This window comes from Prenolepis imparis, unplaced genomic scaffold, assembly GCF_030444845.1.
Source record: "Prenolepis imparis isolate NDT839.2.m4 unplaced genomic scaffold, iyPreImpa1.0 SCAF_11, whole genome shotgun sequence".
NCBI classification, from domain to species: Eukaryota; Metazoa; Arthropoda; class Insecta; order Hymenoptera; family Formicidae; genus Prenolepis; species Prenolepis imparis.
The window spans coordinates 1,273,566-1,288,894 of NW_028141169.1; the positions used below are offsets into that span (position 1 = coordinate 1,273,566).

A 15,329-nucleotide genomic window follows, 5' to 3' on the forward strand; every position below is an offset into this window, starting at 1 on the left:
GCTTGTGACAAAGCTAAAATATGTATAAAAAATCGATTGTGTTGCGTTATTTTTTCTCTCTCTCATTTTTGCAATCCTCGAGATTTTAATTAGCTATTGTTCGGTCTTAAAGATATGCAACTGAAAAACATTAACGATGTAAAAATAGTGGATCTTTTCAAAATTTTATATATTTATAGATTAAACTTATCCGAAGTAATTTGAAAAAGACACTTTTTTTCAAACATGAAGGATATATGTATTATATTATATTTTATATAAATATATAAATATCTATAAATATATACATATATAAACATGTAATGCAATAAATATAAATATATATGAATATATATATTTTTTGATAATCTATGGAGAGGTAATTAGTTAAAATATATAATTATCTAGATACTTTAATCCAGATAATAAAAAACACTACACTTAATTATATACATATATTTATAGAATACTTGAAGAGAAATTTTGATTCTCTCTCCAATTTTTCTCAAAAGTTTTATCAAACTTAAAAGAGAATGGACATTTTCATAAAATTAAAGAGCAAATCCATATACTTAATTTCGCGGTTCACTATCTTTGGTTCATAACTCGTCGCGCTTATCGCGTTGGCCGATGTGCATCGCGACTTAGGGAAGATCCTCGCGAAAGCTTTTCACGTTGCCAAGAACGCGACGAAGCTATACACGGACCCACGGAGTATCGTGGATCGGTTCCAAAACAAGCTTCATTTGCAGTGCACTGCGATGTCACGACGAAGTAGCAGCTAGATAAGTAGGTGTATCTCGTTCACGATACACGGAAGGGCGGAATATATAGGGAGGAATATACGCAAATTTGCGTCTCTCTACCAAGCAAACGTATATACACCAATAATATAGTTCGTGGATGCCGGCCAAGTTCGGGATTCAACGTCCGCCTAATGCTCGATAAGAGAACGCAGATCCTACATAAGAGAAGACGAGAGAGAGAAGCAGAGCGAACATCCGGAGTTGCCGACTTACAAAATTCTATAAAGCCAGAAGTCATAAAAAAAATCATTTAAAATAACAAAATCTTCTGACTAAAAAAAATGTTTTTTAATTAAAAAAAATTTTCTTTATCGTTTAAAACAGCTGAGATATTTCGAATATAAACAGAATCAGTGGCTCATCATATACACATATACATATATCATTTTAATTAATCAACGCGCGACTGAAATCTTTTCAACATTCATGAAGCATAAAGTGGAGCTGTCGGCGAAATAATTAGTATCGGTTACTGAAGCTTTCGCTTCAAGGGGCGAGAGGGGAAGAAGAGAGACACGAGAGATCGTTCCGCTTGATAAATCGCGAGACGAAATCTCGGCGAGAAGCTGCGAGAGACGCTCATAGACGTGGTAGATGTCTCCGAAAAACGAGCCGGGATATAACAATGCGACATTAAAACTGTCCCGACAGCGCGGTCGGCTGTTAAAATAACTCGGGATTAATTAGCGTTAATGAATACCTGGCGATCGGCGAGCGTGGAAGATATTTCGCGAGATACGTCTCCGCGTGTTCCTTTATTTGACATTTAACTGTCACTTTCCTTCCGCATCCCTTTCGTGTAATACTTCGCTTTTATCCCTCAGTAAGAGGGACTTTCTTAGATCAGTAACACTTTTTGCAACAAGGAATTTTTTTATAAATTAAATCTTTAAATTAAATTATATATTATATATTTTATATAGGTATATATATATATTATTATATATATTTTTTTTTTGCGTCTATTTTTGTTCCTCCGATGTATTGTTGATTCTCCTCCATTGATCACCATTCACTTTAGATGCTCCAGGAGAAAAATTCAAATGACAACATTTTGCATATCGTATCCCTTCTCGATAAACGATAGTATCGAAGGACAGGAGGAAACCTCCGACTGTCCTCGGGTTATTTCCGTCGGCTTTATTAAATCGCGCGTTCCATCAAGGAAAAAGGGAGAAGGAGAGGGAGACAAAGCCATCAATTAGAGAGAGGCTCGCGAACGTCACGCCTCGGCGTAAAGTGCGAACGCTCGATTACGTAAACAGCGAGGTTCGCTAATCCACGCTGATCAAGACAAATGCGCTCCTCCTTTTCCTCTTCGTCGTCGTCGTCGTCGTCTCTCGCGCGTCATCAGCGGAGCCTGATGATATGATGCCCGCCGATAAATCGCGTAGGCGCGAAGCCTCTTCTCCGCTTCTCTCTTCTCGGCCGCCGCCATCGAAATTGGTCGGATTATATGGTCCGGGGGATGGAAGGGGGAGGATATATTCTCTCCCTCGTTACCGCAAACGCGCGACGCGGGCCATAATTCACGATCGCGCTAGAACGTGTCGGGCGGATTCGCCCGCGAATCCTAATCTATAAGCGCGAGCTGCCAGGCGACTTTACCGAAGCGTGTCCTAGCTCGAGCGCGCCTGATTATTTTAATTGATGCGCCGCCCCGTGCGCGTCCCATTTAATAGCCGTTATTCGTAAATAGCCCCCGTCGAGGAAGAACTTTGCGATCGCGAGACGAATAGGGGAAAAAAAACAAAATAAAGAGACGGGGTGGGATGATGAGAGGGATAGTTAGTTATTCAGAGTCCTTTTATTGGACGGAGCCGTCTATGAGAATATTTTCTTCGATCATATTTTTTGAAAATGTTTTTTTTAATTATATATTTTTTTTATGTATATTTTCTTTTTCCTACCTTGATATCAGTATCGTTAAAGTTAAATTTATACTCTTTTTGTGCAAAAAAAATTACAACTTACAAGGGGAGTGTCAGACGTGCCCATCACCGATTCAAACGGCGATTTTTTTATGAGTAGTACTCAGTAAGAAACAAATTCTGTTAAAGCGAGAGAACGCGCTTCTCAAGCATTCGTCTGAAAAAAAATATTAAAGATTTAAGAAAAATAATTATTGAAAAAAATAATAATTATTGTAAATTTGTTATTTATTTATTTTATTAATAGTAATATATTTCTCGAATTAAACATTAATCATTCCCTTATATTTTTTACAGAAAGCAATTTCACGTTGCACGAATTTTCTTTAAAATATATGGAACAAAATGTTAAAAATTAAATGTCAATCATTAAAAAAACTCGCGTAATATTTATTAATGATTAATGTTTAATTCGAGAAATATATTACTATTAATAAAATAAATAAATAACAAATTTACAATAATTATTTTTTTTAAATCTAATATTTTTTTCAGACGAATGCTTGAGAAGTGCGTTCTCTCGCTTTAACAGAATTTGTTTCTTACCGAGTACTACTCATAAAAAAATCGCCGTTTGAATCGGTGATGGGCACGTCTGACACTCCCCTTGTTAAATGTAAATTTATAACAAAGCAGTGCAGGCGCGAATATTGCTTACAGGTACATTGAAATTTATGAGAGAAAGAGAAAGAAAAAAAAATACGTGAAACGTTATTCACACGTTCGCTCCACTTTACATCTAAATCATAATATGACGCGATCGCATCACGTTCACGCCGCATCCAGACTAATCTCGCTCTCTCTAATGTATACAATGTATAAGTAGTTTAACCGCCGCAAATTATCGCCCTTTTGATCATCGCGATCATGGGCGCTCGTAAAGCTGTGAACCGCGATGGTGGTGGCTGACGCGTCTCTAATGTGTTTCCCTTACGACGTATATGTGTCATTTGATTTGGACCTGTGGTATGCGAAGTGTATGTAGGAGTTTACCCTCTCTGTCTCTCCCTTTCTCCTCTTTCTCTCTTTCTCTTCCTCTCTCTCTCTCTCTCTTTGCGCGGAGATGATCAAACGACTCGTCGAGGTATTCAAAGGAATGTACGCGATTGGGTAAATTACGTCGCTCTAAAGGTAATTAGCGATTGCTGCTTATCGATAAACAGTCAATATATACGATCCAGCGTGGGATAGCCTCGGGATAACCGCGAGCGATCAAACACGTTCGTTTTCTTTATTTTTCTTTCAAGAAAAAGTATATCAAGTGAAAGGTGTATCAAGAAAAAGAGAGTATATTTCTTTCTTCGACACTTGGTTTAAAAAAAAAGTATTTCAATTCGACGCGTGCACTGCTTTGTTAATTGCTTCTGTTCATTATTATTAATGTCCATTTCATTGACAGAGAATTAAGAGACTTTTTTTTTTACTAAAAAAGGAAAAACCGGATCGATAGCATCCCTGATACTCTTGAAAACTGTTTGATAGGTCCTCGATAATCTAATTCGCAACTTTTCCGTACCTTTCCGATCCTATATTTAACCATGAATATTAACCATAATCGATAACAAATTTCTTTTGAAGCTTGAAAGATTCAACGACATACTTAACTTTGGCGAACGAAACTTTTCTAACACGTTACACGTGTATCGTAGCTGTAACATGCAAAGATACATTTAAATAGACTTTAGTTTTGCAACTTTACAAATTTTTTATAAGTGTGACGTGATGGCGTTTTAGAAGAGCGATTTAGAATTAGTGTATTTAGCGCCAAAAAAGCTGCAGGAAACTATTACTCTTCTTCTGAATTTATTCGAATTATTTCGCTCTTAAAATTCCGCTGGGAAGGCCGGCGTGAATTCGCGGCGATGATGAGTACACGTGCGAGAAGTTATCTCGAAAAATATCCGGACTTTCGTCAGGAGGATAAGAAAATTCAAGCACACACACCGGAGTGCCATATATTGCCACGGTACATTAGTATGATGCATCGTTGCCCGGAGTCTCCTCTCCTCGGCCCGGCGGAATACGAATTTAAGCGCGGACGAAACCGCAGCCAAGGTACATACTCCGTTGCACGCGAGAATCCGCTAATGTTATCCAGAAAAAAAAAATTTTATTTATTTTTCCTTTCCTGCTGTATGACGCGATGGAAGGAGGAGAGACGAATCGAACGTGCGATAACTTGTTTACAAGCTTGACATTTAATTGACATCGTTCGTCCGGTATACAATTTTTTTATCATCTAATCCAGATAAAATTTTCTAATATTCAAGGCAATTCTCTAGTATATAGATGTGGACCGCTGGTTGATTCAGAAAAAAATATAAAAACATTTTTCCTTTCCTCCTACCGGAGGAAAGACAGATCGAACGTATGACAACTTGTTTATGATAACAACTGACATTTAATTAATGTAGAGGCTTCGGTATATAATTTTCAAGATTTAATCCAGAAATTTTTTCTATAATGTTCAGGCAATTTTAAAATAGTTAAACCGCTGATTGAGGTAATTTTTGAAAAATTCTAATTAACGTTTAATTATTTAATGATACTTTTCAACACTTGTATATAGCGTAAAATTAAATTTAGACAAAGTGTTATACAATTTTTCGCCAATTAGTAAAGATTAAATAATTTGACAGATGTAATACGAATTAAACGAATTAAACGTCAGAACTAGTCGGGTTTTTTTAAAAATTAATTATAATTACACCTGTCCAATAATTATTATTGATTTATTTGTGTTCGACGTAAGCGAATTTTGGTGGGTGGATTAATTTCATTTCAAATCGGGTACTATTAAATTTTAAATTCAATCTCGCGATGAGAGCGCTCGTTATTATATTTCGATTTGTAAGGAAACTGGAGCAATTTCGCGCAAAATTTTACAAATATAAGTCCGATTAACTCATACGAGAGAATTAGTCGCGCTTTTGCAACTGTGTAACATCTGTCAGACACAGATTCTCCTAACTGGGCGAATAAATTGTAGCACAATTATTAAATATATAAATTGTGCCACAAATGCATGTGTCGTAAAGTCGCTATATATAATGTAAGAAAACACAATCACAATTATTCTCATAGACCGAATATAAATGTCACGATATTCTGCAACGTTAAAATTGCCAACTAAAATATAAATATATAAATAAATATTATATGTCGCAGAGCGACCTGTAAATTAATCGCGCGATATCTCGGCGTGATTGCGAAATTTAATTGCGAGAGTCATAAATGTGTCAATGCCTTTGACAGTCGTCGAGTCGCAAACCGATCCTGCGGGAACTTTCCCTTAAAGAAGTCGCGTTTCATTTAGAGCACACCGGATGCGATTAGGACAGCGAGCGAATTGAGACGACTTAATTGCGTTTCCATCTTCAAAGACGTGTCCTAGGCGATTTGCTGAATCCGTACAACGAACCTTTGATTCCTTCTCATTAGCGCGAAACGCATCGGTGGCTCCGAACTTCTCGGGACAAGAGACACTCTAACTGTGCATATTCTCGTAGAGGCATTGCTTTCTCTCTCTCTATCTCTTTCTCTTGTTCTTTTTTCCGTAACGAAAAGTCCGCGTCGAGAACATATTGAGCCTTCGCACCCAAAATTATTCCAAGCGAAGCAAAAAGTGCGACCTATTTTAATGATGTATGTTGATCGAAATAGCGTAATTAGAATCGAAATCTCGTAGCTTCAGATACAGTTCAAAGAAAGAAACTATATATCATTACGCAAAAATTCTTTATAGAATATTTTTAAGTTTTTCTCCCCCTTCCTCGCGAAAATATTTTTAGTTCTTTTTTTCATTTTGACGAGTATTTTTTTAAACGTTGATCCCTATATTTGTAGACGCAATTCCGTTTTTAAACACATTTTTTATGTTCATCCTCTGTAAGTTGACCGATCATTTTTATCTCTATTATTTAACATAGTGCGAATTAATTAGCAAACGTTATTTGTAAACGTTTAACGGCAATAGCAAATTAATTCACTGATTTATCTAATCGATTAGAATGACGAAGTACGATATGTAGAGAACAGATATTTCGGAAGTAATTGAAAAATATTGGATATCCATCGATCCAATCTCGCTTATTCCATTGCGAAATTGATTGTCCGAAAAATTGATGCTTCTTTTAAATCTCTTCCAATAATTCGCACGAACATGTGTCAATCAAAAGTATGGAATCATCAAAAGGAGAATTGGATACTATCAATAATTTTATTTTATAAAAATAACGACAAGTTTTCAACTCGTTCCATAAAAAAATCTTTGCGTTTTATCATCATAAAGTAATTAATTTTATGAAAATAATTAAATATTAGTTTTTTTATACGTTTAAATAACGTCTGCACTCGATCGCGGCGCGTTCCATCCTTCATCGTCATAGGTGCAGAAATGTTTACTCGTTTGTCTATCCGTGTATACATATGTATGTATACGTATAGCGAGAATTACGTTGCGGCCAGCAGTTCTGTGATAAATAATTCACGTCACCATCGCGAAAACTGCTCGGTGTCGCGCGGTATATCAAACAAATCTGGCGAGCAATCTGGGTAATACATCATCTGCAGAGCAGTATGACAGCCAGTATCGTAGGCAATGATCTATAAATAAATGCTCGTTCTTCGCCAAACAATCGATTCGATCGAGATTAATTGTTTAGTGCAGATATTTACGGGAAGTTTTGAATTAAACAAACTAGCCCAATTATTATACTTTCAAAAATTCCTATGCTATAAAAATTATATGTCTTTTTATATATATTTTTACATAAATCATACTTTCTTAATTTTAATAAAACGATTGCTTAAATTGTCGATCCAAATATAGAAATTTTAATATATATCAGTATTTTTTTAATTAAAAATTCTATAAATGTATTTATTAAGTTTCAAAATTTTATTCACTAATTCTAAATATATTTAATAAATTTATATCAAATGGAATTATTAAGTTTAAATAATTTAAATATATAAATATAAATCAATAATAGTAAATAAATTATGTATATATTTATAATATTATAAATAATGTGACGTTTAACATTTAAAACTTATTTTTCAATAAATAATCATAATAAATGTTGGAATTAATCTTAATTTAAATAAAAAATAAAATAATATTAAATTAAATTTATTGACAAAAAACATTATTTGAATAATTAATATAAATATAAAAGATAATAGCTTTTATTACTAAAGTAAAATTATTAAAACTAAGCTTATAAAATTCATAATCTTGAAACAATATTGTCTTGTTTTGATTTTAACAGCGGAGAAAATACAAAAGCTTTATGTATATATATTTTCGAAAAACGCATTTTTTTATAAGATATATATTTTTTGATAAAATACAATTTTTATCACGATGTAAATTAATGGTATTAATATTCAAATATTAATCTGTCATTGATTTATCTTTTATTTACACGTTTCTTACTTGCGTTTATATCGATATAATGCAATTTTTATTATTGAATAAAAGAGCATCGAAAGAGATAATTGCATTTACTCAAATTAAACACATAATGTTTCGAAGACGTAATGCAACATTTTATTAAAATACGTCGAATCATTATCGTAATCATCGCCATCAACATTTTTATTTTTTGTGATTATTATCGTCGTTTTGATATTATCAGGTATATAAAGCGTGGCAATAAATTTCTTTCAGCATTTTCTTATTATTTTTTACCATCTTAGGTCCATGAATATTTATGATGTTCCTGTTTCTACATTGTTTTTAATTTTATGGAGATTACAGTTGTTGAGTCACAGAGTTTTCGCACAATATTTACGAAGAATTTTAACGCGAGTAAATTAATTCATGTACAATTTGTATGAACTTGAGAAATAAGTAGCTTCTGTAAAACACCTTTATGCAATCTTCTCCGACATGGAATCGATTTTTCCTTAACAAAAGTTTGATTAAATCCCATCTCTCTTCGTAAGTCTCTTATTTCCGAATGTCTTGGTAATTAAGAGCTTCCAATTAAAATTCTATTAAAATGATATCCTCACTCGGAATTAATTGAAGATGAAAGTGTCTATCGATTTTCGCGAAGATTGCTTCGCGAAAAATTGTTCTCGCATTCTTAAATTCTTATTATCTATCGTTTGAGGCTATTGTTATTCTAAATAAACAAATCGATTACAGTTGAAATATCCATGTAATTTGTAAAATGTCGAAAATTAAAGCCATTATCATCTCACGTAAAACGAGTGGAAAATGCAAGAAGAGAAGATAGAATTTAACTTCAGTCTTCATCTTGTATTTATCGGCGCATGTCGACCTATTCGTTCGCGTTCCAACTAATATTATTAGTTTCTTGTGTTTCTCTCCCAAATTCTCTCAGTTACGCTTTACGCAGTATCTTTATTCGAACTTTCGTGCCAGCGATATATCCAAGATGCTGGCAAATGTGGGATGCTTAATTAGATCATCGATGCATTTGATGATCAACCGCGAGTTTGCGTGTCTACGCTTGCAATTCTAATTATGAAGTCTAATAAATATTTAGATATTTGAATATATATAAGAGCATTTAAAGAATACTTTTAATATTTTTGTTTCCACATTTAGATAATTATTAGATAATTTATAATACACTTTACGTTTGAATTTTAAGAATTCCAATGTTTTAATCACCATTTTGCTTAGCAACAATTGAAGAACATTGCAATATAAAAATATATTATACAAATATATAATTAAAGCATTCTTTTATCTAAGAGGAGATACTTTACTCGCTATATATTGATGTGAATTCTAAGTCTATTCGTACAATTTTGTTTTGTATAATAATAATATATTTTTGCTAAAAGCAAGCGAAAATTACTTGACAAATTAACCAACAACAATGTACAAATGCGATCCCTTTACGAAACATTAATGTGCACGTGGATACCTTGTGGCTGAAAAATACGAGTCAAATTTAAAACGGAAAGACGAAGTGTGCCAAGAATAACGATCTCAAAGCTCTTACACAGGGGTACATAACTTATGCAAGTGCTTTTGCCACGGCTAGCAAAGGACAACGAAAAGTGGAAGGAAAAAGAAGCCGACTCCATCGTTCCCAATTCGCTCGTAATTCATCCGTATCTGGATATACACTGCGGTTGAAGAGCATCTAAGATTTTGCTTGAATGCCCTTTTCCATCAAATGCGGCGTGAAAATAAAGTCTAATTTTTAAACTAGGAATTTCGATTCGTTTGGGATTTTAGGAACTTAATCTCGTCCGGTAAACATCACTAAATAGAGACTATGTTGCCCAAGTAGCAGATGTAAAACATACACATATGTATTGTTTCAACATTATGTATTCTAACATATTTTTTAATTTTAATTTTGCAATTTTTTTATTTTAATTTTTTAAAATTTATATTATGTATTCTAATGTCGTTCGTGTATATTTTTATGTTTCAGGTTTCGAGCAAACCGAGCAAGCGTTATCCTCGCAGAATAACGGAAGTAGCTTAGATTGTCTCAGTATGATTGTGCAAAGCATTAATGGACCGTTGCAATCGTCATCCGAGAATCATTATTCACCACATCACTGAAATTGTACAATATCGAGATTTATTGATCCCTCTTTGGATCAAGCCTTCCTTCTTTTACGGCGACGAAATGTATGTCACTCAAGCTTTCAATTGAATATCCATATATATGTATATGCGACAAAATATCCGACTATTTTTTTAAAAATAATTCTATCGCGTTGCACAGGATGTTTCGAAAATCATTGAAAATATATTTTTTGCGACTCGCAAAATGAAGATTGATGACGAAGATGCGGACCCGTCAATAATAATAATTGTTTATCTAACTAAAAAAAATTAATAAATAAAAGAGAGAAGAGGTCTCGCGTCTCTAAACTCAAAGAATTCCTAGTCGAAGACGTGATTTTTGAAACAACGTGTAAATTTTAATCGGTCGGACACGAAATCGCGGACGGATTTTAGTCGAAGCGAAAATCATGAACATCGCGAGCGATTAAATTGATATTCGATGGAAGCCCATCCGGACAAAGTAGTATAGATTTCCGATCATCCGCGTCGACGAAATCTATGCGAGATATTGGAAGCGTCGTGAGAAATAGTGAAAAATATTTTATTCATATGTGTATCAATGAGAGAAAATATTTTAAAAGAGAAATTCTAGACTCTCCTTTCCCTATTTGCAAAAACTTAGCTTAATTTTAATTATAATTACTTTATATAGAGTGGATGATGAAAATTTGTAGCGGAGTAAGAGTTCCTCATGAGGCTATTATTTGTTGCAGTTTTTCAATTATTGCAATTTTAAATATTTGGAATAAAAGCAAAAACGCGTATTTTGTTTCCAAGAGAATTTATGTATTTTGAAAGAAATTATTTTTTTTTACTCGTCTTTGATTTTTGCGATATTAATTTAGAACAAGTGCAAGAATTCAGAGCGATGTAATAGCCAAATATTAATTTAGAGCAAGCGCGAGAATGTAATTGCCAAAAATATTTTTTGGGCTTTCATACTTTTCCTACTTTTCTTGCTTCCTCTGCAACATCTTGTATAGAGATGAAGTTTACTGTCGTTATTTTTTCAAAGTTAGTAAATTAGTCTTTATTCTCTTAATTATAATATATCCTTCTCTCGATATAGAGCTTTTTCTTAATTAAATGTACAAAGTTGTTTTCCTTGCATACATTGTTTTGCATTTTCAAGTTGGAAATTATGAATTTAATTCGTAATTTTCTTAATGAAAACAGAAACTTTAGGCAAAAACTTAATATGCTCGACGAAAGAAAAAAAATCGTCGAAACAAGTCGTCGAACTTTTCATGTGCCTGAGAGCGAAATATATCGATACCAAATAAAATGATGTAAATATGCGGAATGACGGAGGAATAATAAAAAAGAACAAAGGACGGAGAAAGGTTTTCTTTCCGCTGATATCGCACCGCTTTTCGCTCGCACCGCATTTCCGAATCGTTCGTTTGCATTCCCCTTAACGAGCTTTCCTCGGCCGAGAGTCATTCATCAGACGGCGGATGATTAATCAGTCGCGGCTAACCATCGTCGCGTGTTATTAAGGGCCGCATATTTTAACGCTATGTCACGTATTATATTACGAGCTCGTCATATGTGATTAATGACGTATCGGCACGTTTGCGAACAGTTGTGAACGTTTAACGCGCGTCCAAACATCTAAGGACATCTATTTTCTAGCTTTTCAGTGATGATTTTGATGATTCTTGGGACTGATCTTCGAAAAAGAAGGGAAATCTTAAAGATCGTTTAAAATACCTTGGGAAAGCTTTCACGACTTGTTGTAGAAACTATCGCGCCTACATTTTCATGATACATCGCCACTTTGGACCTCCATCGCCCGAGGAGAGAGCGAAATAAAATGTCAGCTGTCGCTTCCACTCGAAGAGTGTCGCTCTTCCTCCTCGCATTCTTACTTAAAACGGAAATCTCGAGTGCGCCTCGAGTGTCGTAAAAACTGACTCTCCCTCTAGTAGTGCATACTGCATCCGCGCGAGGAAACTAAATCGATAAATGTTTACGTTAGACATCGTAAACTTTCGACGCGAATGAACCCCCAATCTTCTGTAAATAACGATGAATTGTCCATTATATATTCTTCCCTCGTTGTAAAAGAATGCGTGAGAGGAAATGCGACAATTTTTCCTCGGTATCATTTTCGACGATGAAAACGGTCTTCGAAAATAGTAAAAAATATTTTATCCAAATATTTTGAAAGATAAGTTCTAGATTCTCTTTTTCCTCTTCGCTCCAGAGTAAACTTAGTTTAATTTCAATTATAATTACTATATATATACAGAGTGGATGATGAAAATTTAGAGCGGAGTAAATATTCGAAGAAGCAAATAATTGGTGCCAAAAGGAAAAGAAGAAATTAATCGTGCGAATAAATATTTTTCGCCGAGTTGAGAAAAAAAAACAGATGCTTCCGCTTCTATTTTCCGTGTTTGCTCATCAATCCTCTGCGATCCGTTATCGCTTAACACGTCCGTCCTTTGATCGGGTCGCCAAAGACAGATTGCCACCGATTTATGGGAGAGAGAGAGAGAGAGAGAGAGACTCTCTCTCTTGAAAAGAGGATCTCATGCAAGCGACACGGAAATCGGAGCGGAGGGATCGGACACCGGACATACCTAGGCTATACAGTGAATCCGAAAGCTTGTCGTGGCACGGCATATCGGCACGTTTTCAAAACAGGGCACGTCCTCGGAGACACGTCGAATGCATCTGCGCCCATTTGTCACGTCGCGCTATTAACGGCAAATTTAGAATCGGGGATTCTTATGGGGATTCCTCTCTGTCTCTTTCCCCATGCTTTTCCCGTATCCCGTGTAAGTAGCCTGATATATCGCCGGTGTTTTGCCGCGATAGATCCTTAATTGACGTCACTCTCAGGGCTTTCAAAAGATCCTCTGTAACGTTACGGTATTTCGAGTAATAACTACAGTCGTTGTATGCGTCATTATTAAAAATTCTTCCAGTACTAGTTGGTGAGAGCTTTAAAAATGTAGGATATGAGGAATTTAATCACTGTTTTATTCAAAATTTTATAATCGCTTTTCTTTTGCCCCTCTTACGAGTTTAAAATTTTGTTTATTATATACGTAATATGAAAGAGCTCTTTTTATATTACAAAATTAAAAAAAAATTCTTTAAAGTTCTTTAGAAACTGTAACGGAGTTAGTGAAACGGGCTTCCAAAAGGTTCCTGTGATGTTACAGTATTTCACGTCACTGGAACCGTCGATGTATACGTTATTATTAAAAATGCTGCTTCCAGTGAAAGATATTTAAATTAATAAAAATTTTTTAAATGTTAAAAAGAATAAGGATTTTAATCACTGTTTTATTTAAAATTTTATAATTTCCCTTCTTTCGTCCCTCTTACAATGAGTTTAAAATTTTGTTTCCTACATAATATGAAAGAGCTCTTTTTATAAAACAAAATTTAAAAAAAATTAGCTTTAAAAATGTAGCATATAAGAAAAATCACTGTTTTATTCAACAATTTTTTAATCCCTCTTCTTTTGTCTCCTTATAATAAATTTAAAATTTTGTTTACTACATAATATAATGGAGCTCTTTTTATTCGACAAAATTAAAACAAACTTTTTTAAAGTTCCTTAGACATTGGCGTGTAAAACAAAATTAGTGAAACTATCATTAAACCACCGGATATCCTTTTAATTAGCAGATTTGGTCAAGCCAATTTGAAGATAACGTTTCGATATTATATGTGCATTTAATATAAGCGTTTTAAGCTGCACGTGTTTGTGCACTGTAAACGGAATCTGTAACAAATTATTCCCCTCCGAATCGGTCACAGAGTCGTCGAGACTGTTCGTTCGCACGGCTGTTTCTTCAACGCGCATACATTTCCCAAAGCAGATCCGCGTCGAATTTCAAAGCGCTTCCTCTTTCCCTCTCGGCGAGTAATCGCGCGCGCGGAAGCTTTCGCCGCGCGCGTTTAATATCGTCGGGAAGCGTTTTCCAGATGCTCTCCCTCTCGTAAAGCATTGAAACACGACTGACGCGTCGTTTGTTCGCGCGACGTATCTCTCTCTTTCTCGCGACAAACGTTCCGTTCCCGTAATACACGGTAGAGCGGGCGTGTAATTACTTATTTAATCCTTTGAATGGAACTGCTACGTTTACGTCGACGGAATATATCTGGCTTAAGGGAATTCCCCGTCCTGTGTGTGTGTGTGTGTGTATGTATCTCTCTCTTTGCGAGATCAGTATTCCCTTCCCGGGGAATTCACTGCATCTCCGTCGATACTCTTGAAGCTGATCCGCAAATATTAAATTAATGGAAAATAATTGGACGGAAATAAATTTCTTAAATATATATATATATGTATTATGAATTTCTAATCTTCAAAATCTACGAGATTTTAGAATGAAAATTTTATAATGCATTTTAATTATATCATCAATTTTCGTTAATAAAAACGAGAGGATAGGAACGAGATAAAATTTAGTATCGAAAGCTCTTTGGAGACGAATGTTTAATTTCGACGGAAAAAAAAGTGCGATCGATCAAAGTAATTAAAGTTAGTAACTGAGTTCAATAAGTAATTAAAATGAACGATTTATTAAATCAGAAATAAAAATGAGAAAAGAAGAGAAATTCTCTTTAGATTATTTTTTAATAAATCAAGCAAAGAAACGAAAAGAAAAAAAAGAAAAAAACAGGCAGAATCGAGATTAAGAGCCTGCGATTCATCGGCGATGACAGCCGAGGGCGTTACATAACGTGCCATCGTTTTCACGTGATACGATCTGTTGGAATTTCCTGAGAGGTAGTTTCCCGGGCATCGCCTAGCGAATGTTCTAATGCCGCACAGAATATGCAGATAGTCAAGTCACTTCACTGTGATTGTGACACATACACAGAGAGAGATACGCCCGGTCCTCGTTCAACTTCGGCCTCTGTTGCAACATCTGTTGACCTCCCCGCGCGACCCTTTAGACTCATCGGAAACTTCGATATCTCGAGAGTCCCTTCGTTTGTCGACCTCGGTAACAAGTGCCCATTTCACCACCGCCACCGCCATCCGCCGTGAAGATGAACCCGTGTTATGCCACG

General features: G+C 34.8%; 1 protein-coding gene across 1 annotated transcript in view; it reads left to right on the plus strand.

The window, feature by feature from the left end:
- The window catches only part of Nau (myogenic-determination protein nautilus), a 35,497-nt gene extending 22,177 nt beyond the window's left edge, over positions 1 to 13,320 (plus strand). The window contains exon 6 of the mRNA XM_083049262.1: positions 10,144 to 13,320. Within this exon, the coding sequence (XP_082905388.1) occupies positions 10,144 to 10,277 (134 nt within the window). The 3' untranslated portion in view covers positions 10,278 to 13,320. The remainder of the gene's footprint in view (positions 1 to 10,143) is intronic.
- The last annotated feature ends 2,009 nt before the right edge of the window (positions 13,321 to 15,329 follow it).